A 25,972-nucleotide genomic window follows, 5' to 3' on the forward strand; every position below is an offset into this window, starting at 1 on the left:
AGCAGGTTGAGAGTGAGGAGCAGACCTGAAAGAGCCAATCACGCCAAGGCTAACAGGGCACCTGGTCTTGTTCCCCACAGGTCCACAGTTGCGGCTTTATGCATATTATGCATATTTCACTTTCTGCCAGTCATTTAACATTTCTGCTATCATTACGTGTTTTATAATCAACAGTAAAAGGAATTCATTGGAATATGGTAGCTTGTAAATGGAATTAAATTCTTTATTAGACTAGATGACCAGTTTGCAAACTATACTCCCCAGAGCAATGGAGATTATCTCAGAGAGCAGGTGACATAGGCCAAGGAGGCTCCCAATTCAAAAAAGTCAGTTTCATTTTTATCTTCTCTTGTTTGGAGGAGGCATTCACACACATTTATCACGGAGAAGACTCCACTAATTAAGAAAAATGCTTGAAAACCTTGGATTCAGGTGAATTATTAAGATCCCATGAAGGTATAAGATTTCAAAGTCCTGAAAAACAACTCACAGACCATATGACCAAGAAAGGCTTTCCATTTTTTACTGCCTTCAGTGCTAATATATTTACATTCTACCTACTTACAGAATTTGGGAGGGATGTTATAAGTATACATTTTAATGTCCCATATAGTGATAATTTTTTAAGTGATAATTATTTTTAATTTAACATTAACACACACACACACACAATAAGACTAGAGCTCTCAAACAAGGGAGAACACTAGGAAGCAGTATCTCTGCATCAAAGAAATTTTTTTTTTAAAGTCATGTATGTTGTCTTCCTCCTCCCTTAAAAACACTGACATGCATTTAAAAATTTATTGAGTAGCCACTCTCCAACGGGCTCAGCTTTTTCAAGATTATACAAAGATACACAAGACATGTATCATCTTAAGTTTTAAAAGTGGTATTAGACATTCACCAAATTAACTGGGCAGAAAGAGGTACAGGGCCCAAGAGAAGCAAAGGAGAGCGAGGGAAGCTTATAGGAAACGGAGCGCAGCAGGGGAAACGACTTCCGCCTGTGCAAGCGGGAAGACTCTCAGGAGCCTGAAGACAGAGTCCAAAAAGGGAGACTCTCTGCACGCTGACACATGACTGTTCCATGATGCTGACTCTTTAGTCAACAGTTTACTATTTAGTAGGAGAAAAGGATAAATAAACAAACACCTAAAACACGGTATGTTAATTATAACAAGTGTGTGCATAATATACGAATTTCCTTGGGGTGGTGGGGAGAGCAGGAAGAGGGAAGGAGGAAAGGTGACTTCACCAGGGCCCTGAGGATGAGGAGGGGTTTGTCGTAAAGAAAAAGGCATTTCAGGCAACGGGAATAACACAAGCAAGGGCATGGAGAAAAGAAACCATGTGGTGTCTCTGGGGACTGGATGTGTGAGTAAAGAGGTGACTGAGGATGAAAGTGAAAATGAGGCCAGACCAGATGGTGAGGAGCTTTAAGCCCGATGCCAAGGAATTTGGCTCTATTACAGAAGGCACAAAGGTTTTCAGAAAGGAATGATTTCACAAAATATGACACTATGAGATACACTTTCTAACATTTTTTTCAGGCAGAAAAATATTTCAAGTTTCCACTGGCTGCAAAAATATATATGGGAAAATTAATTCTAGGACTTCTTGAAGTAACTCCAAAGGTCCCACTGGCTATGAGTCCAGATAAGAGCTCCCTGAGGACAGAAGCGATTTGTATTTATTTTTCTCTAGATCTCTAGGACATGGGATATAGAGAAACAAATAGGAATTGGTGTGTGATTAACGATGATAAGACAGAACAAAAGATGACTCAAGCTTCTGGCCTGATCATCTCAGCTGGGTTCCCATAAGAAGAATAAGTTTTTGCCTAGGAGATGTTAAAATTCAAAACTCTACAAAATACCCAGGGGTTCTGTCCATAAGCACTTCAATAAAGGTTTGAAGCTCCAAAGAGTCTGCACCACAGATATGACTTTGAGCACTGCCATATATGCTGTACTGGTGAGAGCTGAAGCCATCTGGGTGGGTGAGGTCACTGAGAATGAACTGCGCCCATTTCACAATCTAGCACAGGCATACCTTGGTGATAAAGCCGCTTAGGTTGCAGACCAACGTAATACAGTGAATATTGCCATAAAGTGAATCATATGGATTTTTTTGTTTCCCAGTGCATATAAATGTTATGGAGAAAAATGAAGTCTGCTGCACTGACTGACTTCATGAACAATTTCTCTGTAGAATGAAAGGCTGTTTTGACAGCATTTTCCCCACAGTAGGACTTCTTTCAAAATTGGGACTCAGTCCTCTCAAACCCTGCCACTGCTTTATCAGCTAAGTTTATGTAATATTCTAAATTCTTTCAACAACCTCCACAGCACCTTCACCAGGAGGAGATTCTATCTCAGAAGCCGCTTTCTTTCTTTACTTTAAGAAGTAAGTCATTAGTTCAAGTTTTATGCTGAACTTGCATACTCAGTCATATCTTTACGCTCCCCTTCCGGGTACTCTTGTTACGCCCACTACACCTACAGTTACTTCCTCCAGTGAATTTTGAAACCCCTCCGAAGTCATCCGTGAGTATTGCAATCGACTTCTTCCAAAATCTTGATCACGTTGATACTTTGACCTCCCAATGAATCACAAATATTCTTAATGTTCTTAACCTTTTCCAGAAGGATTTACTTTACCCAGGTGCATCAGAAGATTCACTATCTAGGGCAACTATAGACTCACAAAATGTATTTCTTAAAGAATAAAACTTGAAAGTAGAAATGACTCCTTAATCTATGACTACAGAATGGATGCTGTGTTAGTAGACACGAAAATCTCATACATTTCCCTCGGAGCTCTTGGGTGACCAGGATCACTGTCAATGAGTAGTAACATTTTAAAAGGAATCCTTTTCTCTGAGTCTTAATAGTAGGCTTGAAATTTTCAGTGAACCATGTTGTAAACAGATGTACAATCATCCAAGGCTTTGCTGTTTCATTTACAGAGCAGAGGCAGAATAGATTTTTAAGGACCTTAGGGTTTCAGAATGGTAAGTGAACATGAACACTGGCTTCAACATAAAGCCACCAGATGCATTAGACCCTAGCAAGAAAGCCTGTCCTTTGAAGCCAGGCACTGCTGTCTCCTCCTTAGCTGTGAAAAGTCTTAGATGGCATCTTCTAACAGTATCAGTATTCTGTCTACACTGAGAACCTGCTGCTTTGGGCAGCCCCTTGGTGAATCATCTCAGCTGGATCTTCTGGAAAACTCACTGTGGCTTCTGCATCAGCTCGTGCTCCCTCACCTTGCATTTTATGTGACGGAGAGCACTTCCTTCCTTAAACTTCAAGAACTAACCTCTGCTAGCTTTAGCCGTTTCTTCTGCAACTCCCTCACCTCTCTCAGTCTTCATAGAGTTGAAGAGTTAGGGCCTTGCTCTGGATTAGGTTTTAGCTTAAGGGAATGTTGTGGCTGATTTCATCTTCTATCCAGACCACTCAAACTTTCTCCACATCAGCAATAAGGCTGTTACTTTTTCATGATTCATGTGTTCACTGGAGTAGATCTTTTCCTTTCCTTGAAGGACTTTTTCTTTGCTTTCAAAACTTAGCTGTTTGGTGAAAGTGACCTAGCTTTCATTTGGTCTCATCTTTTGATATGCCTTCCTCACTAAGCTTAATCATTTCTAGCTTTGGCTTTAAAGTGGGAAATATGTGACTCCTCCTTTCACTTAAAACACTTAGAGGCCATTGAAGGGTTATCAACCAATCTAATTTCAACATTGTTTTATCTCAGGGAATACGGAGGCCCAAGGAGAAGGGAGCGAGATGGGGGAATGGCTGGTTGGTGGTCAAAACACATGAATTTACCAATTAAGTTCACAGTCTTATATGGGTACAGCTCATGGCACCCCAAAAGTTACAATAGAAACAACACAGATCACTCATTACAGACCACCATAACAAATATAATAAAAATGAAAAAGTCTGAAATATTGGTAGAATTACCAAAATTTTACACAGAGACACAAAGTGAACAAATGCTGTTGAAAAAATGGCACCAGCAGCAGACCTGCTCAACAAAAGGCTGTCACAAATCTTCAATTTGTAAAAAAACAAAATTATCTGTAAAGTACAATCAAGTGAACAGCAATAAATCAAGGTATGCCTATAGTCTCAGGACAAAGATGAGGCTAGACAGATAAAGAACATTCACAGGAAAAACAAGAAAGGGATCATGTGTGACTAAGAAGGTAGACATTTCAGAAACCATTCAGAGTTTGGTGCCAAATGGTTAAGTTAGTGTGAAGACTGGAAAGTGGCTACTGAATTTGGAAACTCGGTAGTTGCTAATAAACATCATTGAAGTGTGTATAGGATTGACCAGGTTGAAGAATAAAGGGATATGGAAATAAGAGACAATGAATGGAAATCACTCTGTCCACAAAGTGTGGCAATAAAGAGAAAGAGTGAGAGGTTTTAGTATCTTGACAGGTCATCAGGGACATAGGCACATTTTGTGCATTATATCTTTTCTTTAATACAACTTGTCTCTAGAGACTGTGAGAATAAAAACTGCCTTCAGTATTCTTAGAGCACCTACTAGATTATACTATAAAAACAGCAGCACTACTAAGTCATTGTTTAGATTGCAAGACATATCTCATACACTTCACTAAATGTTAACTAAATTCCAGTGTAAAGAGAACAATAGACTGAATCAATTAGTCATTAAATTCAAGTCATTTACCAGCATCGGGCTGGAAAAGAGACCACACCCTGCTACGGAATTTGACAGGCTCTGTGAGCAGGGCTGGGGAAGCTGCATGTTACCTCAACCCCTGGGCTGCACAGGGCCATACTCACCTCCATAGTAGAGTCCTGTAGCAGTGCACATCCGCCACTGTCCCTGATACATTCCTGCTCTGCTGGGGCTGCACATCTGGACGCTGACATCTGCAATCTCTTGGGGCTCTAGCGATCTCACCATCACCATGTTCACATGTCCAAACTGGTCTCCCCCGACATATTTAAGACAAACCCCTGGAGGCCAGGCCTCTGCCCCTGAGTTCAAGCAAAAGAAAAAAATGTTAGGCAATCAGTGGTCCTATGCTGGGTGCAGTTCATTACAAAACTGTAGAAGATGCCTCTTTGTCTCTCGCACATATGTAAACCTACCCATATTCTTGAGCTATACACTGATTAGGGAGAATCAGAGTCAACAACTCCTGACCAATGGCCTACCCCTAACAGAAAGCACACACGACAAAAGCAAGGCAGTTTCTCAAGAAGTAGTGTTTTGGGTGCCCAGGGAAAGCTACACATCACACTAATCTGTAGAACCTAGGAATGATGTCTGAAAGGAGCCATGGAAATGAAGCTCAGCCCCACATCTCTGGAAGACTGCTTTCTCTACCAAGAAACATGCCCATTTGTACTTGAACTTTTAAACTGACATTCAAAGTAAAAATATGCCTGAATGTCCCCAGTTTTTCCATTGAGAAAAGAGGATGAAACTCATGAAGAGTAATTTCTGTATTACTTTCATTTTAAAACTACTTTTTCCCTGCTTTTTCTTCTGGAGTCCCTAACAATGAAAAGATTGAGGGTCAAAAGACAGAGGAGTCAAGTGAAAGCTTCATTTTCAGGTTCAAACAGTAGAGGGGAAAATATGAACAGCAGGCCCTGATAACAGTACATTGACCCATGGTCTCAGGGGTGATGACACTAGCCAGAGGTGCCTGTAGAAAGAACAGGAATGGCAAGACAGAGAAATAGCTTTGGCAGGAATGCCTTGCCCGCCTTTGGAAGTGGCAAAGGTCTCATTTGGTTCCCATTCTTGTGCACCTATATTCATGTAACTAACTCACATGAGAAATCAATATATTGACTTCTGACCAGTCACAGGTAGCCACATACAGTGACTAGATGTGATATTTCCTGTAAAGTCTCTCCAACACACTCCTTTTTACTATACAGAGAAACCTCTCTGTATCTTTTTTACATTCACTATAAACATAAATCACTATGAAAAGCTGGACACGGCAGGACTCTCAGCATGTTGAAAACTCATCTAACAGTACTCTAGGATTCCTCAGTCCCTTGTTCTTGAAGTGCCAGGCCAGTTTAGAAACTTGATGGCTTACTACTGAAAAAAGTGAGAACTGGACAGGAAAAGCAACCAACACTCTACTGCTGAGATCTCAGACTCATAATGAATGGTACCTGCTGTGGTTCATGGTATTTAGGGGTAGCAGATGGAGCAGTGGTTGCAATGTTTTTTATTATTATTTTTAAAAATCTGCCAGCAAAGTGCCCTCTTAAATTAACACTTTAAAGGGCAACTGCTGCTGTTGAGAAGGTTGTGGATGATACACTGGTAATACACGCAAATTCTTTTTTTCATTTCTGGGGTCTGTGGCTTAGCAAAAGCATATTTGTCTTAGGTCAAGAATAGTAGCAGCTGACGTGAAGTACCTTGGAAAATGTTGGTCTCTTTAAAGATCAAGATCCAAAAAAAAAAAAAAAAACTAAATTACTACTATAGGGGTGAATCCAGAATTGTTCTTTAAAAGGCACATGTGCACACATGCACGCACATGCACACACACACACAGACACACAAATCAAAAAAGACAATGTCTGTTTATATGAAAATCCAAGAATGTTTTTGAATTTGAAAGAAAATGAAAACCAAGACCGCCTGGATATGGGAAATACTTGGCTGCCCTGATCAGACTAGCACAAGCAGCTGAGACAGTTGGATCTCTCATCTATGCAAAAGAGGGAGTACTGCTCTATTCCAAGGAGACTTGGTAAGCTGTGAAACTATTAAAAATTATGTGGCTACGGTTGTATCTTTTTCTATGTCAGACCCTACTGATATGGTACTTGGAGAGCTTTTTTTTTTTTCCATTTATTTTTATTAGTTAGAGGCTAATTATTTTACAACATTGTAGTGGTTTTTGCCATACATTGACATGAATCAGCCATGGATTTACATGTGTTCCCATCCCGATCCTTGGAGAGCTTCTTGAAGAAAAAACTGGAAGAGTTATGCACCATCAGCTCTAGTGTTACTACGCTATAAAATGCAGAACCAGTCATCTGCCTTCTGAGAGCTGCCAACAGTTTACAATGACACATAGTTCTTACAACCCCAACTGTTAAGTCAGGTAACTCTGAAAAGGTCACTGATACTGGCTCTTGATACAGAAGGAAGGGAAATACTGATGTCTGTTTGACCTACCAAGCTAAGCATACCAGAAAAATCTAGATTTGAGAAGTATAACATAATGGGGCTTCAAATTAAGTCTGATACAAACTGGCTTACTGTGGGGTAGACAGATGCTTCTAGAATAAAATAAAGACTAGTCTATGTTTGACAACTTTCCAAGATAAGTATCACAAGCACACAAAGGTTGTAATTATCCAGTTATTATGGAATATAATTTTATTAAAAAATAAAAAGTCAAAACAAGACAAAAAAAACCTATTAAATGGCAACTTTGAGATGACAGTGAGTATGGCAGAAACAAAAGTCCACCAGTTCCAGAAAGTCTGAGATTTAGTTTGGGGACAGAAGGAACAGCCAAAGAGCAAGACAAAAGACAAACCTTGATGAAGACCCCCTTCTGTTTTTTAACCCCTCGTAGTTTACAGAATGCATTTCAAATTAAGCTACAGGCAAACAGAGACCTTCACTGATCTCGGCACCACTCTCCTTCCGTACCTGATACAGTGACTGGAACGTGAGGAATGTAACTATTAAGGAGCTGAAGAAAACTGGAGGGAATAGTTGTTCTTTCTCAAGTTTCCCTTCCTCCCCCATCAACTCCTGTTTTATATTCACTTCTATGTAGTTTAGAAAATATAGATGACTTTGAAGTCACTCTCTCATATGACAATCACAACTACTTCATCAAAGTCATAGAAACATAAGAGTTATCATAATATGCTTAGTTTAACACTCTTCACAGCTGGACAGCAGGGCATGGCTGTAATAACTGAGAAGTTTTAAGTATTGGTAAAGAGAATTGTCTACTTTTGTTAAGAGGGACAGTTTCAAATTTTCATTTTAAACTATAAAGTATCCTTGGCAAGCTTCCACAAACTTCTAAAACTTACGGAGTACCCAAAGTGTGGACTCTGGGATTCTGCATCTATGTCACTACATGTCTCAATTCTCTTTCTCCATGATACCCGAATCTAAGCACTTTCATATCAGGCATTTAATTTTAAACAATGTACTGACATTTATCTTCCTTGGGGGAGGTGCTGGGACACCTCCCTATGCAGTTCCTATCATTCTCATCTTTTGTAAATTTGAATGTCCAGTGTGCCTGAAACATGACAGCAGAGAGGCACCATGAAAATTATTTATGAAACTCTTTCAGGGGGAACTTATCTCTTAGGGAAGGTTATGAATGAGAGCCAGAGGAGAAAGAGCTAAGGCCTACTCTACTTCTTCCTATTTTTTTTTTTGGCCTCACTACGCAGGATGTGAGATATTAGTTTCCTGACCAGGGACTGAACCCATGCCTCCTGCACGCAGTCTTAACCGCTGGACCACCAGGGCAGTTCCAGTCTACACTATCCTGTGTTACCACTCCATTTGCAGAAAGGACTCAAGCCAGATTAGGATGACGCCGAAGAACCAGCTCATGTGCCTGCCTTCCTTGTGTCTCTAAAAACATATCTGTCACTTAACTATGGCAGGCCAGTTTCTTCTTAATCAAATGGAAAGCACTTAGTCTACAAACAAAAGTATTTTACAATTGGTACAAAAATTCCAGAAGAAGAAAAAACCTATTTGTTCGAAGTACCTTTCTAGCAACTGTTGCCCAATTTTTAAAGAGGTGTACAGGAACAAAAATGTCCTTTACAGGAAGAAAGGCTGCAGACCCAGAGACTGTTTTAAATTGCAGTTATTATGCAAAAAGTAGGAGGAAAAAGAGCCAGTCCCACCAAAACAAATTTTTCTTCAAGTCAAGGTGAAAGGCTCTTTGGGGTTCTGATTTGACATTCTAGACATTTTATATCAATCCCTTCCAATCTCCCATTAACCCAAGGAACTGTCTAGTGAGTGAGAAGATATTTCAAAGAGGCTTTCTGAAATATAAAGTGGCTATTCTGCAACAAGACGGTATTTAAAACATTTAACAGTACTCTAACAACTTTCAATATTGAAGAACACTATAAAGAACCCATGGAAAGCCAGACCGTTCCCAGTGTTTTCACTATTAAGTAAACAAGGTCTTGGATTAGTTATTTTAAATAAACAAAACTTTTAATAAGTTATTCTTTCTAAACAAACATCACTCATTTAAAAAATTCATCGCTAGGTTTCAAAAGCATTTTTGATCAGCAACACAGATTTTTAGTGAGCCAGAGAAGAAACATGATGAATTAAAGCTGACGTGAAGAAATTGTTTTAACGTTTTTAAAAGCAGGCAACATTAGGAAAGGTGAGACAGAAATTAGGAACATAAACCAATCAAACTTATAACAAGAATTTCAAGAATAGAAAACATAGCTATTTTCCTGTATTACCATGTGCCTCTCAAACTTATAATGCACCACACTGTTACAATGAAAGGGGAAAAGAAGTTAATGAAAACTTTACAAAGTCACTGATGTCCCAGTCACCTACAACAACGGGTCAATCCAGATTATGTGTTTTTGCTCCGAGACACACCAAGCCTTCGTCCAAACTAAAGTTATTTCCAAATAAGCCAGACAAACTAAGAATAACAGTTTGGTATATTAACTATGATATAAAAGGTTAGCTTAGCCAGTCTCTCCCCATCATAAAGAACTCAAGTATAAAGAACTGAGAAGTAAACAGCGACCCAACAAAAGGTAACCTTTATAGGTTTGAGTCCCCAGAGTTTTCTATGATTTCACATCAGATTACCATGCTAGACAGGGATCCCCCACACCAACAAATTTTAGCTAAGTAGTCCTTTGTATTTTTAGAAAACTTTCCATCTCTCAGAATTTCTTTTGTAAACACTCAATAATAAGGAAGTTAAAACATCCTCACCTAGTCAGCATATATTGTTACTGGATGAACAAGACACGCTAATAAACTCATTCAAATTTAAAAAGTCATTTGAAAAGAATGTAACAAGTTATCAGATATTATTTTCAAAGAACCATAATTAACTTATGCTGAATTTCTCTTAAGTCAGCAGTAAGTCAAAACAATGATTCTTTAAAAAAGCAACTTTTCAATCTTTCCATCTTTTCTATTCTGAGCAAATTGATATACTTCTTACCCTATTTTTCAAAGTGAGGATAAGAGCTCAGATAGATAGCTCAATGAAAATTTCAGACAGAATAATCCTCGTGGTTCCAAAGAAATAAGCTTTCAAAAGAGCAGATGCTCACAACTCTAGCTACCTTGTTCTTTTCAAGGATGTACCTCCCCTAGCATGCTGGAAATAACAGGAAGATTAATTAGAGCAGAAATAAAATGATGGAGTAGAGCTATACTTGCGGAGACAATACCACCACCACACACATGCCTAGTTCCTGGTATCAAAAGAATACTGAATTGTGTTTAAATGTCAAGACCGAAATTCTTCCTAATCTAGGGAATATTTTATTGGTGTTTGGGTCATCATACCAGTACAAGAAAATGATACATCATGTATAAGGAAAAATTCAGAGTTACTCAATCACGTAATTTAAGCTAAAACATTTCCTTGTTTCTTTTAACTGCTAAGAAAAAGAAAACTGGGCAGGGAAGGTTGCTCTTTATACATTTACCAGAATTCTGGATCCGCCACGTTTTTATAAACTGGGTGTCAGGAGGTATCGACTCCCCTTCTCCTATGGTGACGTCTTCAACAAAGGACATGGAGGGTACACTGATGTTTGGGCTCTCAAAGTCATAATAGGCGCCAATTGCTGCTTGTAGGTTCCTACAAATAAAAAGAAAAGGCAAACGACTTCAGTCCTCTCCAGAGCATATTAATCTAATCGCCAAACAAAAGAAAAAGGCCTGTTTTCTTAGGTTATGTTATAGAACCTGTATAAAGAAGGTATACAGATGGCTCCTAGCATGTCAATCTTCAGAGTTGTTGATTCTGGCTTAGGAACAACAGGGAAAAACACAAGGACCAACAAACTTGTGCAACCCTTTCTTCACAAGGTACCCACGTAGAAAGTGAGCATTAGCACCATCAGCAACAATGTGAGGAAAGCTCCCTTTTACCCATAAGGACAGCAAGTATGGGTAAGAAAGTCAATTAAAAGATAGCTCCTCTGTAGCTGTGACTAAACTTCATAGAAGCTCCATGAAAGAAAATCCTCATTTTTTAAAAAGGCAATACTTAGTTCACAAAGTTTAATACAATGGGGGTTTCCGTGGTGGTCCAGTGGTTAAGAATCTGCCTGCCAGTGGGACATGGGTTACATCCAGGAAGATCCCACATGCCGCAGGGCGCCTGTGCTGCACAAGTTCTGAGCCCACACTCTAGGGCCTGTGCGCTGCAACAACATAGGCCACTGAAATGAGAAGCCCACACACCACAACTCAAGAGTGGTCCCCATTCTCTGCAACTGGAGAAAAGCTGGAACAGCAACGAAGACCTGGCACAACCAAAAATAATAAACTTCTTAAAAAGCTTCATACGATGAAAAATACCTATCTTATCTCTTTTCCATACACATACACACAGAGAGGTATTATTTGTGGCTTTAATTGATATATCTAAACTTCCTGCAAAAAAAGTTATACACTCAGTAAATGCTCTCACCATGAATGTATGGAGTGTCTATTTCCCCATTCATTAATAATACTTCTCTAACACTTTGTATTTTTGTCAATCTGATGGGTGAAAAATAAGATCTTGGTGAGGTCTGAAAATGGTTTTCTCTTTTCATAAGAGGTTAAATATCTTTCAGGACTTCCCAGGTGGCACAGCGATAGAGTCTGTCTGCCAAAGCAGGAGGTGCAAGAGATGCAGGTTTGATTCCTGGGTCAGGAAGATCCCCTGGAGCAGGAAATGGCAACTCGCTCTAGTATTCTTACCTGGAAAATTTAATGGACAGAGAAGCCTGGCTATAGTCCTTGGGGTCACAAAGAGTCATACACAACTGAGCTACTGAGCACACAAGTATCTTTTACACTTTTATGAGCCATGTGTAGCTTCTTTTTAGAAGCACAATTTTGTAAATGTTGGTGTTCTTTTTAATTACTTATAAACTTCCTTATGTCAGAAGGAACTACCAAGCATACAAACCAGAGTCCCTAACTGAACAGAATCATACAACTGACAGCTTGGTTCATCAGTGCCAGAAACCAAAGGCCACTAAGGGGTTTAAGTAAGCTGTGTTCATTAAAGAAATTGTTGGTAATTACACTAACTGTTTCCCTTATGGTCTTCCTCAAGCTAGTGACATCATCCCCAGTCCCCAAGGAAAAACAACACAAAGAGCATTTTTCCAAATATAACCCAACCATAAGCCAATGGATCCAGTGGGTTGTTTTTAATTATGCATAAACATAGCATGAAATAAGGTCTGACAGTACACAACTGTTCAACACACATGCTATTAACAGCAAATACTTTTCTGCTGAGGGCCTGCCTACTCTTCCAGGTGTTTGCAGCTGCCAGAAAGGAAGGCTATATTTAGAGCAGCCACCTCAGGTCAAGCCCCATGCAATGGTGGCCTGTAGTATTAGTGAGTAATGACCGGAATTACACTACCACCAAATGCTGGCCTGTCACGTGTGTGCTAGATAAAATTTACACAGAGCAGAGTCGGGCAAGGGTCCAAACTGTGCCTGCTTATTTGACCATTCAATAGGAAGGCGTGGGCTTCAGTCTTTCCAGCAACTTCCTTATTTAGTTGGTACTTATCTAAAGTGAGAATATGTGACTGGTCCAGATCCTACCATTCACCAACAGACTCAGGAGTATATCTGGAATCAGCCTGACATTTAGAGATCAGACATAAAATGAGGGAAAGAAAGAGAGGCCGAATTTTTATTTTGTTCTTCTGAAAACTTTTTAAATAAAAGTGTCCACCTTTTCATAAAGATAATTTTTTTTTGCCAAAGGTCTCAGGCAAACAGCCTGAATTGTTTTCTGTTCACTTAGCTGTAAAATATGCTTGGGAGGGAAGAAACTATTTGTGCACTCAGGACAACTGCCAATTCTCACATTCAGTCTGTGTCATATTTCACCACTTGGCTGTGTCTGCTATCAGACAGGACTTGGAGACCAGCAGAGCAGAAACATGAACAAGTGGAAAAGTCCAGTTACTCTACTTAGGCGGACCCACCCCCTCTCCTCAAACCTCTTTTCACACATTCCTACTTAACCCACAGCCAAGCCAACAGAACTGCTTACTTGTACCTATATTATCCAGAGAACTCAGCCAGAGAAAGACTAAGAAACATTTTTAAACCCCAAAGTGAAACTGAAAGTAGAGAACAAGTCTCCTGGCAGGAAGGAGTGAAGGATGACAAAGCACAATCACTTCCCAAGTGCAAGGCGGAAAGAGAGGACATGAGCCTGGCTGCTCCCTAACCCGCGGGGCAGGTACACAGCCCCCCTCAGCGCTTAGACCATTTAGATCACTGCCTCCCTGGGCCAAGGAACAGGAGGAACAGACTTAAACAGCTCCAATTCAGTGTGAGAATAAGCAAACATAATAGCATGCACTCATGTTTAAAACAACATACTCAACTACTATTAGGCAACAAGAAACTCCACATGAAACAGAGACGGCTGAGGACATGGGAAAGAAACTTGGATGCCACTCAGTATTCAGCTCAGCCTGAAAGTTTAAACCTCCAGGTTCCTTCAGTGTCTTTGCTCAAGAAGAGTTTTTACTCTGATCTCAAAGTTAAAAGTGCCTAAAGAACGAAGGCGAGCAGTTAACAAGCGGAAAAAAGGCACAGGTGAAGAAGATGGATGATGGTGATGATTATGTAACTTTGTGAATATACTTTATGCCACAGAAGTATGCACTTTAAAATGGTTAAAATGGTAAATTTTTATTTTACTTTATTTTTATTGATATGACCAACCTAGACAGCATATTAAAAAGCAGAAACATTACTTGGCTGACAAAGGTCTGTCTAATCAAAGTTATGGTTTTTCCAGGAGTCATGTATGGACGTGAGAGTTGGACCATAAAGAAAGCTGAGCACAGAAGAATTGATGCTTTTGAACTGTGGTGTTGGAGAAGACTCTTGAGAGTCCCTTGGACAGCAAGGAGATCAAACCAGTCAATCCTAAAGGAAATCAATCCTGAATATTCATTGGAAGGACTGATGCGAAGCTCCAATACTTTGGCCATCTGATGTGAAGAACTGATTCATCACAAAAGACCCTGATGCTGGGAAAGATTAAAGGCAGGAGGAGAAGGGGAGGACAGAGGATGAGATGGTTGAATGGCATCACCGACTCTATGGACATTAGTTTGAGTAAACTCTGGGAGCTGGTGGCAGGAAGCCTGGCATGCTGCAGTCCACAGGGTTGCAAAGAGTCAGATGTGACTGAGCAACTGAATTGAACTGATAGTTGATCTGTCATGTGTTTCAGAAATGTTAGTTTCTGATGTACGGCAAAATGATCCAAATATATTCTTTATCATATTCTTTTCCATTATGGTTTATCACAGGATATTGAATATAGTTCCCTGTGCCATACAGTGGGACCTTGTTGTTCACCTGGTAGTCTGTATCCGCTAATTCCAAACTCCTACATTTATATCCTCTGCACCCCCTTTCCTCCTGTGGTAACAATAAGTTTGCTTTCTATGGCTGTGAGCCTGTTTTGTAAATAACTTCATTTGGATCATGTTTTAGGTTCCACATATAGGTAATATCATATGTTATTTGCCTTTCTGACTTACTTTGATCAGTATGATAATCTCTAGGCGCATCCATGTTGCTGAAAGTGGCATTATTTCATTCTTTTTATGGTTGAGCAATATTCCATTTTATATATTTACCATATCTTTGTTATCCATTCATCTGTTGATGGACAATTAGGTTGCTTCCATATTTTGGGCTGTGAACAGTGCTGCGATGAACATGGGGGTGCATGTATCTTATCAGTTTTCTCCCAATACAGGCACAGAAGTGGAACTGCTGGATCATATGGCAACTCTATTTTTAGTTTTTTAAGGCATCTCCATACTGTTTTCCATAGTGCTTACACTAATTTACATTCCCAGCAGCAGTGTAGAAGGGTTCACTTTTCCCCACACCGTCTCCAGCACTTGTTATTTGTAGACTTTTTAATGATGGCCTTTCTAACTGGTGTGAGGTGATTCCTCACTGTAGTTTTGATTTGCATTTCTCTAATAATTAGCAATACTGAGCATGTGCTTACTGGCCCTCTGTTTGTCTTCTTTGAAGAAATGTCTATTTAGATAGTCTGCTCATTTTTCCATTGGGTTGGGTTTTTTTTATTATTGAGTTGTGTGCACTCTTTGTGTATTTTGGAAATTAAGCCTTTGTCAGTACATTGTTTGCAAATATTTCCTCCCAGTCCATCAGCTGTCTTTTCAATTTATTTATGGCTTCCTTCCTATGGAAAAGCTTGTTAAGTTTTTTATTAGGTCCCATTTCATTATAAAAAGGTAAAATTTTAAATGGCTTTATTTAGAGGAAGCTCCTAACCCCTGGTTGTGGAGCTATGAACAAGTGGCTAATCATCTGTGTCAGTTTACTCATGTACAAAACTGAGTTTTTTATGGTAATTTTGGCTTATATTTTATATGACAAAGTTGGTGTTGCAAGGTGGGCTGTGAAGACTGCATGAGGCAATGCGTGTAAACGCCAATGTTTTACGTTGGCAGACATTTAATTAACGGACATTTATCCATGTGCAAGGCACTCAGCCTCGGACAGAAAAGACACCCATTACAGGCAAGGGTCCTCCCCATTATAAAGCCTAGCAGCCTGCAGCAAACCAGAGACACTCAAACAAGGGCAGCTGCAACCATCTCTTACACTGATGCTCACCAACCCAAGGCAGTGTTTCCATCTGCAGGTAAAAAAAATGGGCTTGGTGCACAACAGTTTCAACTGCACTGATAATCAAGTTAACCTGATTTGGAGTAGAACAATCTGGTAATGCTGATATGTTTTCTGATGAAACACAATTCTGTAACTCAGAAGTGATACTGTCCAACCTTCATTTTATAGATGAGGCCACAGACACACCGACAGGTAAATAACTTGCACACATCTATTGAAAAGCATATATATTTTAACTTACCCAGAATTTTTCAATTATCTACTAATGCTCTGAACATCTGATTTTCTTAAGAACATACTAAGTACGTCATGAATTCTACAAATGAGCTAATTGTAACATCTCATTAAGCCAAATTTTTGAAAGTGGTCAAATGTCTAATTGTGTATATATTCACAAACGCAGAAGATTTATTTTTGTACTATTTATACAAACATAAGTCAGATTAACAGTCTTATGAAGAAAAATCATCAATATACTGAATATACATCAGGAACATCATCCCAAAAATACAGGCGTAAAAGAAAACAGTTAAGAAAACTAGGAAATCAGAATTTAAGAAGAAATCCCAGAAGTCCAAGTATCAGCTCAGATCCTCAGCAAAATAAAATTAGACATCTTTCCTTCTCCTCTCTGAGCAAGAAACTGAAAAGGATTCAAATTACTTGTAAAAAAAAAAGAAAACTATCCATATAATCTGGACATAAATTGGGGGAAATCAGAATAATGAATCGATCCAGTTAAACACGAACAGCAGCATCTTCAGGCTTCAAGCAATACTTACTCAGAACTTCAAGAAGTCTCTCTCACCCATGGGGTGTTAATAACCCTGCACAGGCCTAGCAGAAACGAGGAAGACCTCACTATCCCGAATGACTGAGAAAACCTGACTAGAAAAAGGGTCAGCAAAACAGGCGGCAGTTCTTACCAGGGCTTTCCAACATCAACTCAACAGGCCTCTAGCATGGAAGACCAAAATGAGGGGCAAAAAATGTGACTCTCAAGAATGTTAAGGCCTTCAAAGAAACAGAATTTTATTAAAACACAGATGAATGCAGGTAGGGAACAGAAGCTGAACTAAAGAAGGCTCAAAATATTTTCAAACCTAAACATTAACTAACAGATGGTACTGTTTCATATGTGAAGACAGGAAGAAAGGACTAAGGAAAGATTTCATTAAAGAGGAGCAGTGAAAAAAAAAAAAAAGAGGAGCAGCAAAGTTCACACCACTGTTTACCCACTTCTTAGAGCCCTCGCCAAGACCAAGATCATTTCTTCATTCTTCTTTTCCTGGCTACTTATTGGCCCATTAATTCTAAAACTTTTTAGAATTGGTCCTTCTAACATCAGAAATTATACCTTTTCCAAAGAGAAAGCAAAAAACTAGCATTCTGCATGAAAACCCAAGGCAGTGGCACTGTTTCAGATTATAAGTATGTAGTTCCAGGCTACACACTTTAAACGATAAGATATAACTCGATGGTATTTACTTTATTCACTGCGATTTGAACTACCTCTACTTTCAAACTTTCAAACCATGAGAGATGAACACCACATACCCATTAAGTAATCATTCCTCATTATTCCTTCCCCTCCATCCCCTGAAAACTGCAAACCTGTTTTCTGTCTCTATGAATTTGGCTATTTTGGATAATTTATATAAATAAAAGGAATGACACAATATGTGTAACCTTCTATGTCTGGCTTCTTCCACTTCACATAGTATTTTTGAGACTTATCCCAAATGGCAGCATGTTGATCAGTATTTATTCCTTTTTATGGCCTAACGCTATTCCATCATATGTATATACTACATTTTGACTATCCATTCATTTGTTGATGGGCATTTGGATTGTTTCTACCTTTTGATTATTACTACTGCTATAAACATTCATACACAAATGTCTGGGTGGGTATACGTGTTCATTTCTTCAGATATATACTTAAGAGTAGAACTTCTGGGTCACATGTAATTCTGTTTAACTTTCTGAAAAACCACCATACTGTTTTTCACATCAGCTGAACCGTTTTGCATTTTTATCAACAATGTATAAGTGTTTCTATTCTTCTACATCCTCACCAATACTTCTTTCTTCTATTATTAGAGCCATCCTAGGGTGATTCCCTGGTGACTCAGATGGTAAAGAATCTGCCTGCAATGTAGGAGACCCGGGTGCAATCCCTGGGTCAGGAAGATTTCCCTGGAGAAGGGAATGGCTACTCACTCCAGAACTTGTGACTGGAGAATTCCACGGACAGAGGAGCCTGGTGGGCTACAGTCCATGGGGTCACAGTCGGACATGACTAAGCAACTAACACTAGTAGGTGTGAAGTGGTATCTGACTGTGGTTCTGATTTTCATTTTCTTAACGACCAATAAACAACTTTTCATAAACAACTTGTTGGCTATCTGTATATCCTCTTTGGAAATAACATCTATTCAAATCCTTTGTTCATTTTTGTGGCTGGGTTTGCTTGTCTTTCTATTGTGCAGTTCTAAGAGTTCTTTACATATTCTGGATACTAGAACCTTACCAGATACAAGATTTACAAATATTTTCTCCCATTATGCGGACTGTCTTCACTTTCTTGATAATGTCTCCTGAGGCAAAATGAAGTTTTTTTTGTTATTGCAGTCTTATCCAGTTTTTCTTTTGTTGCACGTGACTCTGATGTCAAATCTAAGAATCAGTAGCCAAATTCAAGGTCATGAAGATTTATCCCTCTGTTTCTTCTAATATTTATTGTTTTACTTAGGTCACTGATTCTTTTTTGATTTAATTTTTGTATAAAGAGTGAGGCAGAGGGTCTAATTTCTTTTGTCTGTGGTTATCCAGTTGTACCAGCCCCATGTCTTAAAGGAGATCAAATATTTTTAATAGAACAAAAAGTTGGACAGACTCTTGGGTATGAGTGGGATTCCGCCCTATGTGTGATCCTAGCTAGCCACTGGTGATACTTAGGTGGCAACTGCAATAAACGGCAAAGCTCAGACCTCGGAACTCGAGTGGGAGAACAAGCTGAGACACGCACTGCACCTCACCGTAACTCAAGGACAGTGTGCTGGTGCTCTGATAACACTAGAAGATATACCCTATTCCCAAACACAGTGTCTAGGACTGAAAGTACCAACAACATTTATGTTTAGAATCAAACTAAATTATCGGCATAAAAACCTTTCCCTAACTGCCAATCAATAACTATACATAGTATTTACTTCTCTTATATTTCTTTTCCTTAAATTTTCACTCATTCATGACTCTAGGTACTGGAAATGTAAATAAATAAGACAAAGTCTTTGCTACCAAGGAATACAAAGTCTATTAAGAAAGATTTGGGGGACTTCCCTGGAGGTCCAGTGGTTAAGAATCCATTTTCCAAAGCAGGGGACACAGGTTCAATTTCTAGCTGGGGAACTAAGATCCCAAGCACCGCAACCAGAGAGCCTGCATGCCACAACTGAGTCCATGCACTCTAAAGCCCGTGCATCACAACAAGAGAAGCCTATGAGATGCAAGCAGAGAAGCCTGAGCATGCCACAACTAGAGAAAACCCCACAACAAAGAGCCTGCATGCCACAAGGAAGACTCAGTGCAAAGTTTAAAGAAAAAAAAAAGGTTCATAATCACAATTCAATGAAGTAAATTTCAGAGAAGAAACCTAACCAAGGACTACAAAAGTACAGAAAATACCCTTCTCCAACTTAAGACTGTAGGGAAAGCATCATCAGCTAGGTAATATCAAATCAGTACCCCCAATGAACTGTTTAGCCACCTAAAGAAAGGGGGTGAAGGGGCATTTCAGATACAGGGAAAGAATCTGCAAAGGCACATAGACCACCACAAACTCACAGCCAGAAAAAGAGATCTGACAACATTCAAGTCTCTGGTTCTGGTTGTTTCTGAAGCGTGAAACAATTGCTGAGTTAGAATTGCTAAGATACTTTTGTATCGTTATTAATTCTCATTTTTATTCAGACTAGTTTAAGACAGAGTTCCGTTCTCGCCAATAACGTCCTAACTGAGACAAGACTAAAGTATTACAAAAGTTAAAAATCCACAATATATAACAAAGTCAAGGTGAGGTAGGAAAAATGGGCTCCCCTCCTTCTTGGCTTAGCAAGACAGCAGTCCTCGTATGTTGCAAAGTGACTGGTTACACTCCATACATACTCCAAAGCTAGATGAAGTTTTAGGAGCTTGGACAATAAAAGGAAACCACCCATAGAACACTGCAAACTTGAGTAAAGTTCTTCAGGACAATCCAGTCTGGCCTTCCAGAGGAAGGTATGACATACAAGATAAGAATATAACTTTCTGCCTAAAGTCAGAGATCTGAAACCACTAATGGTCAGGTAATTAAGAGATTTACGCTGAATTTTAGGGCAAGAATTCTCTGTATCAATAAAACTGTGAGACCCTGATGAATACAGTATAGACAGCCCCTTTCAAAACTTCTCCCAGGGTTCCCCAATCTGCCATCTCCTCCCTTCATTATGAAACATATCTGAAAGAAACACAGCTGGGGAGAGGGGAAATTTTAAAGGGAGTGACATTCCACAGATTTGAGAAAGCTCAAAATCCAGAACTATGCATCCATGCCCTGAATAGAAACCTTTAACCTGAAGTCATAAGTAGAGCTAAGGGACCTAACCCAATCCTAGCAATTTTCTTTAGTAATCTCAGGAGACTAAAATCTAATTATATTATTACTGCAGTTGGGCCATTTATCAAAGGGAATGTTTGAATATGAAATGGATAAGCAATGAACTTAAGTTTTTAAAGGAGCTCTATTATGAGGTGCCTATAATTATTATACTCCTCATCAAGTCCTAGGCCCCCAAAGTAGCATCTCACTGAAGAGGAAAGCTAAAGCAGCATGGCCCTCATAAAGGACCTATCTCCCACCCGGCCCTTATGTCTCCTGTGCTCCTCTCAAGGATGCAAGAAAAATATCAGACACGTGGAATCTTTCTGGGAGAAGGTAGGCCAAGGCTTCTAGTTTTCTGCCGATGAAATGAGTCAACAGGGGACCATGAGACTACTGACTGTATTTTACTGCTCCTGCCCTACAGAAGACAGCGCACACTAGGACTTCTTCCTGCTTGTATCCCCCAGACTGAGAACACTGCCTGGCATATAGAAGGTGCTTAATAAATATTTGTTTGAACAGAATACACTAGTGACCAAATATAGTACTGTTGACCCTTGAGCAACATGAGGTGAATTGAGTATGTTCACTATAGTTAGATTTTTTTTTTTCAATAGTAAATACTACATGATCCGAGATTGGTAGAATCCACAGCTTGGGAAAAGCGGATATAGAGAGTCTAATTATATAAGTTATACACAGATTTTCCACTGCAAGATAGGTCTGCACCCCTAACCCCCCACATTATTAAAAAGTCAACTGTATTTTTCCTTTCCTTTTACCACATTTTCCCCTCACAATTTTATACTGGAAGTATTGGCATATCTTCATTTATTGTGCTTTACAGATATAACTGCTTTTTCTTTTTTAAGACTGTGACTTGATTTATGCATTCATGGCTGCATTAGGTCTTCGTCGCTGCTTTCTCTAGCTGCAGCGCACGGGCTCCTCTTGTGGTACCTGGGCTCTACAATGTGCGGGTTTCAGGAGTTGGGGCTTGCAGGCTCTAGAGCACAGGCTCAGTAGTGGTGGCACATGGACTCGGCTACCTCAAAGCCTGTGGAACCTTCCTGGACCAGGGACCAAACCCAAGTCCCCTGCATTGGCAGGTGTACTCTTAACCACTGGACCACCAGGGAAGTCCCTAGAGTTGCCTTTTTACAAACTACAAGTTTGTGGCGGCTATTCTCACCTTCTGAGATGGCCTACCCTCTGTCTGTGGACAGTGTTTCTCTCTAAATAAATCCACTTCTTCCCTACCACCTTGCCTCTCACTGAATTCTTTCTGCCACAAGACATCAAGAACCTGCGCATCAGTAAGTCCTAAAGCAGAACTAAAACTGCCAACAAACGGACGATGTCAGTATTCTTCATACCAGACAAGACCACCTGAGGCCAGGAACAGAGAAGCTCTTGAAAAAGACTCTCTGAGGCCAGCTGAAAGGAACCACAGAAACCCATCAGATTGCCTGAGGCCAGATTGGAGTGCAGGCCCTGTGCACACCTTGATCTTATCAGCAACCCCACCCCTGAACAGTGGCTATAAAACTGCTCATCAAATTCTCCACCAACGGGACACACAGTTTTCAAGGCAGGACCCTACTGTGTACCCCTTTGCCTGGCAAAGCAATAAAGCTATTCTTTTCTATTTCACCCCCCCTCAAAAAAAGTCTGTGGCAAGCAAATCTATCAGTACATTTTCCCAACAGCATTTGCTCACTTTGTGTTTCTGTATCACATTTTGGTAGTTCTTCCAATATTTCGAACTCTTCCATTGCTATATTTGTTATGGTGATTTGAGATCAGTGATCTATGATATTTCTATTGTAACATGAACTGTGCCCACATAAGACTGTAAAGTTAATTGGTAAGTGTGTGTGTTTTGACCACTCCACCAACCAGTCATTCATTCCCCTATCTCTCTGCCTTCTCCTAGGGTCTCCTTATTCTGAGATACAATGTTGAAATTAGATTGTGGCCTCTAAGTGTTCAAGTGAAAGGAAGACTCACACACCTCTCATTTTAAAAGCTAGAAACGATTAAGCTTAATGAGGAAAGCATGTCAAAATACCAGACAGCTAGAAGCTAGGCTTCTTGCACCAAAAGCCATGCTGTGAAAGCAAAGGGAAAGTTCTTCAACAAAATAAAAAGAGCACTCCGGTGAAGGCACAAATCCTCAGAAAGCAACACAGCCTTATTGCTGATGTGGAGAAAGTTAGAGTGGTGTAGACAGAAGATGAAATCAGCCACAACGTTCCCTAAAGCCAAAACATAACCCAGAGCAAAGTCCTAACTCTCTTCAGCTCTATGAAGACTGACAGAGGTAAGGAAGCTGCAGAAAAATGCTAAAGCTAGCAGAGGTTGGTTTTGAAGTTTAAGGAAAGATGTGATCTCCATTTAATATAAAAGTACAAGGTCCTGGAGGGAGCAAGTGCTAATGCAGAAGCTGCAGCAAGTTATCCAGAAGATCTAGATAAGAAAATTCATGAAAGTGGCTAGATTTTCAATGCAGACAAAACAGCCTTATAATGGAAGCAGATGCCATCTAGGACTTTAGTGGCTGGAGAGAAGTCAATGCCTGGCTTCAAAGCTTCAAAATGAGAAGCTGACTCTCTCAGGGGCCAATGCAGCTGGTGGCTTTAAGTGGAGGTTGATGTTTCTGTACCACTCCAAATACCCTAGGGCCCTGAAGAACTTTGCTAAACCTACTCTGCCTGTGCCTCTGTAAAGCAACAACAAAGCCTGGATGGCTGAACATCTGTTTACAACATGGTTTACTGTTGAGATCTGCTCAGAAAAGATTCCTTTCAAAACTTTACTGCTCATTGACAATGCTCCTGGTCACCCAAGAGCTCTGATGGAGATGTGCAACGAGATTAACGTCGTTTTCATGCCTTCTAACACAACATCCCTCTGTAGCCATGGATCAAGGAGTCATTTCCATTTTCAAGTCTTATTCTCTAAGAAATACATTTTACGAGGCTATAACTGCCATAGATAGTGATTCCTCTAGTGAATATGGTCAAAGGCAATTGAAAACATTTTGGAAAGGGTTCACTGTTCTAGATACCATTAAGAACATCTGTGATTCATGGGAGGAAGTCAAACTACCATCATTTACAGGAGTTTGGAAGAAGATGATTGCAATCCTCATGGATGACTCTGGAGGGGTTCAAGACTTCAGTGGAGGAAGTAACTGCAGATGTGGTGGATGTAGCAAGAGAACGAGAAATGGAGCCTTAAGATGTGACTCAACTGCTGCAATTTCGGGATAAAACTTGAACCAATGAGGCTCTTAGGGATGAGCAAAGTGGCTCCTGAAATGGAACCTGCTCCCAGTGAAGACGCTGCAGGGATTGCTGAAATGACAACAAAGGACTTAGATTATTACATAAACTTACTTGATAAAGCAATGGCAGGGTTTGAGAGGACTGACTCCCAATTTTGAAAGAAGTTCTACTGTGGGCACAATGCTGTCAAACAGCACTGCATGCTACAAACAAATCATTTGTGAAAGGAAGAGGCAATCAATTTGGCAAACTTCATTGTTCTCTTACTTTAAGCTGCCCCAGCCTGAAAGCAGAGTTACAAAAAGAAATGTGCATGTCCATGTTCATAGCAGCATTATTCACAATAACCAAAAGACGGAAGCACATGTCTACCAAAATGTGGTACATACATACAGTGAAATATTACTCAACCTTAAAAAGGAAAAACTGTCCCATGCTGAAACATGGATAAACATTGAGGATGTCATGCTTAGAGATAAGCTGTCACCAAAAAAGACAAATACAGTATTAATGGTAGTCGCAAATATGAAGTATCTAGAGTAGTCAAATTAATAGAAACGGAAAGTAGAATGCTGACTGACACGGGCAAAGGGAAGGGGGAAATGAGGAATTATTGTTCAATCAGTACAGAGTTTCCATTTTGCAAGACAAAAATGTTCTGGAGATTAACTGTACAACATGCTTAACACTACTGAACTATACACTTAAAAACCATTAAGATGATAAATTCTATGTTACATGTATTTTACTACAATTTTTTTAATTGTTAATTAGGACAAAACCGAGTTTCATTAAGAAATTTGCACTTATTTCTATAAGGAAAGAAGAGCATTAGAAAGGTTATAAAAACAACTCTTTTGACGTACAACTTAGGCACCATAAAATACTCATTTCAGCTGCACAATTCAATGATTTTTAGTAAAGTTACTGAACTATAAAACAATAGTCAGGTTTCAGAACATTTTCATCACCCCAATAAAGTCCGAATGCCCACAATGTGTACATATGTTAATGGCACAGGGGAATTAAGAATGCTAATCACGTGACCTGGACGTAGGAACATTATCCTGGATTATCCAGGTGAACTCAAAGTAATCACGTCCTTAAGCACAGAAGAGGGAAGTGAAAGAGAGAACCAGAGAGAAAGCAGTGTGAGAAGTTGCCACATGACATGCTGGCTTTGAAAATGGAGAAATGAGGCCAGAAGCCACGAACGGTACATGGCCCCTGCAAGTGGTACAAGGCAAAGAAATGAATTTGAATTCTCCAGCAAGAACACAGCCCTTAATTTTAGCAAACACCTTAATTTTAGCCCAGTGAGACTCATTTTGCATTTCTGAACTCCATAACTGTGAAATTATAAATTGGTGTTTTTAAAACCACTAAATTTGTGGTAATTTATTAACAAAAAATAGTAAAAAATTAATACAATGGTTATTTGCTGTATTAGTTTTGCTACTTTACTGTTAACATGTGTTTGAAAATGTATATCATACAAGAAAACTATGAATATTAAAAAAAATGAATGTTACAAATAAAATGGTGCTATTTTCTGCTGAGTCATTTCCTTCATCATAACTGTGCTCTCAAGAACTCAACTATCCATTAAAGATGCACATTTAGAAATAACTCCTATTTTTCTTGCTTCTGTCCCCCACCCTCTGCTATGTAACTGTCGTGGGTACTTCCTAAAAAGGTAAACAATCACTAGGTTCAGAGCTAACTGAAATTCTGAAGATACTAGAGCAGAGGAGACATGCCCAAAGTAGACATGAAAGTGTATGATACCCAAAAAAAGTCCCAGAATGACACACAGAAAGCATGATTCAGACAAAACTATTTTCATAAACAAAACATTCGTGGTTTATTGTTGTTCATGAAACTTTCTTTGGGACATAATTTAAAGCAGCAGTTACAGAATGATCAGGTAAATCTGTAATTAAGTATGGTTTTCAGAAGTGTGTTTACCTCACAAGGAACTTAGAATAGGCCAGCAATGGTTAAAATGTGTCTTACCCTACAACCTAGTCAGAAATGTGTCTAAAAGATACTTTTATTATTT

General features: G+C 39.4%; 1 protein-coding gene across 6 annotated transcripts in view; it reads right to left on the bottom strand.

Moving 5' to 3' along the window:
- ILRUN (inflammation and lipid regulator with UBA-like and NBR1-like domains) overlaps positions 1–25,972 on the bottom strand; it is a 109,559-nt gene that overhangs the window by 58,424 nt on the left and 25,163 nt on the right. For 5 of the 6 annotated variants that reach the window (XM_043449292.1, XM_043449296.1, XM_043449294.1 and 2 more), the window contains exons 2-3: positions 10,737–10,891; positions 4,830–5,027 (exon numbers count right to left, since the gene is read on the bottom strand). In XM_043449292.1, coding sequence (XP_043305227.1) covers positions 4,830–5,027; positions 10,737–10,891 — 353 coding nt within the window. The remainder of the gene's footprint in view (positions 1–4,829; positions 5,028–10,736; positions 10,892–25,972) is intronic. The other variant, XM_043449295.1, reaches the window with a different exon arrangement.

This window comes from Cervus canadensis, chromosome 28 (assembly GCF_019320065.1).
Source record: "Cervus canadensis isolate Bull #8, Minnesota chromosome 28, ASM1932006v1, whole genome shotgun sequence".
In the NCBI taxonomy this organism is placed as follows: Eukaryota; Metazoa; Chordata; class Mammalia; order Artiodactyla; family Cervidae; genus Cervus; species Cervus canadensis.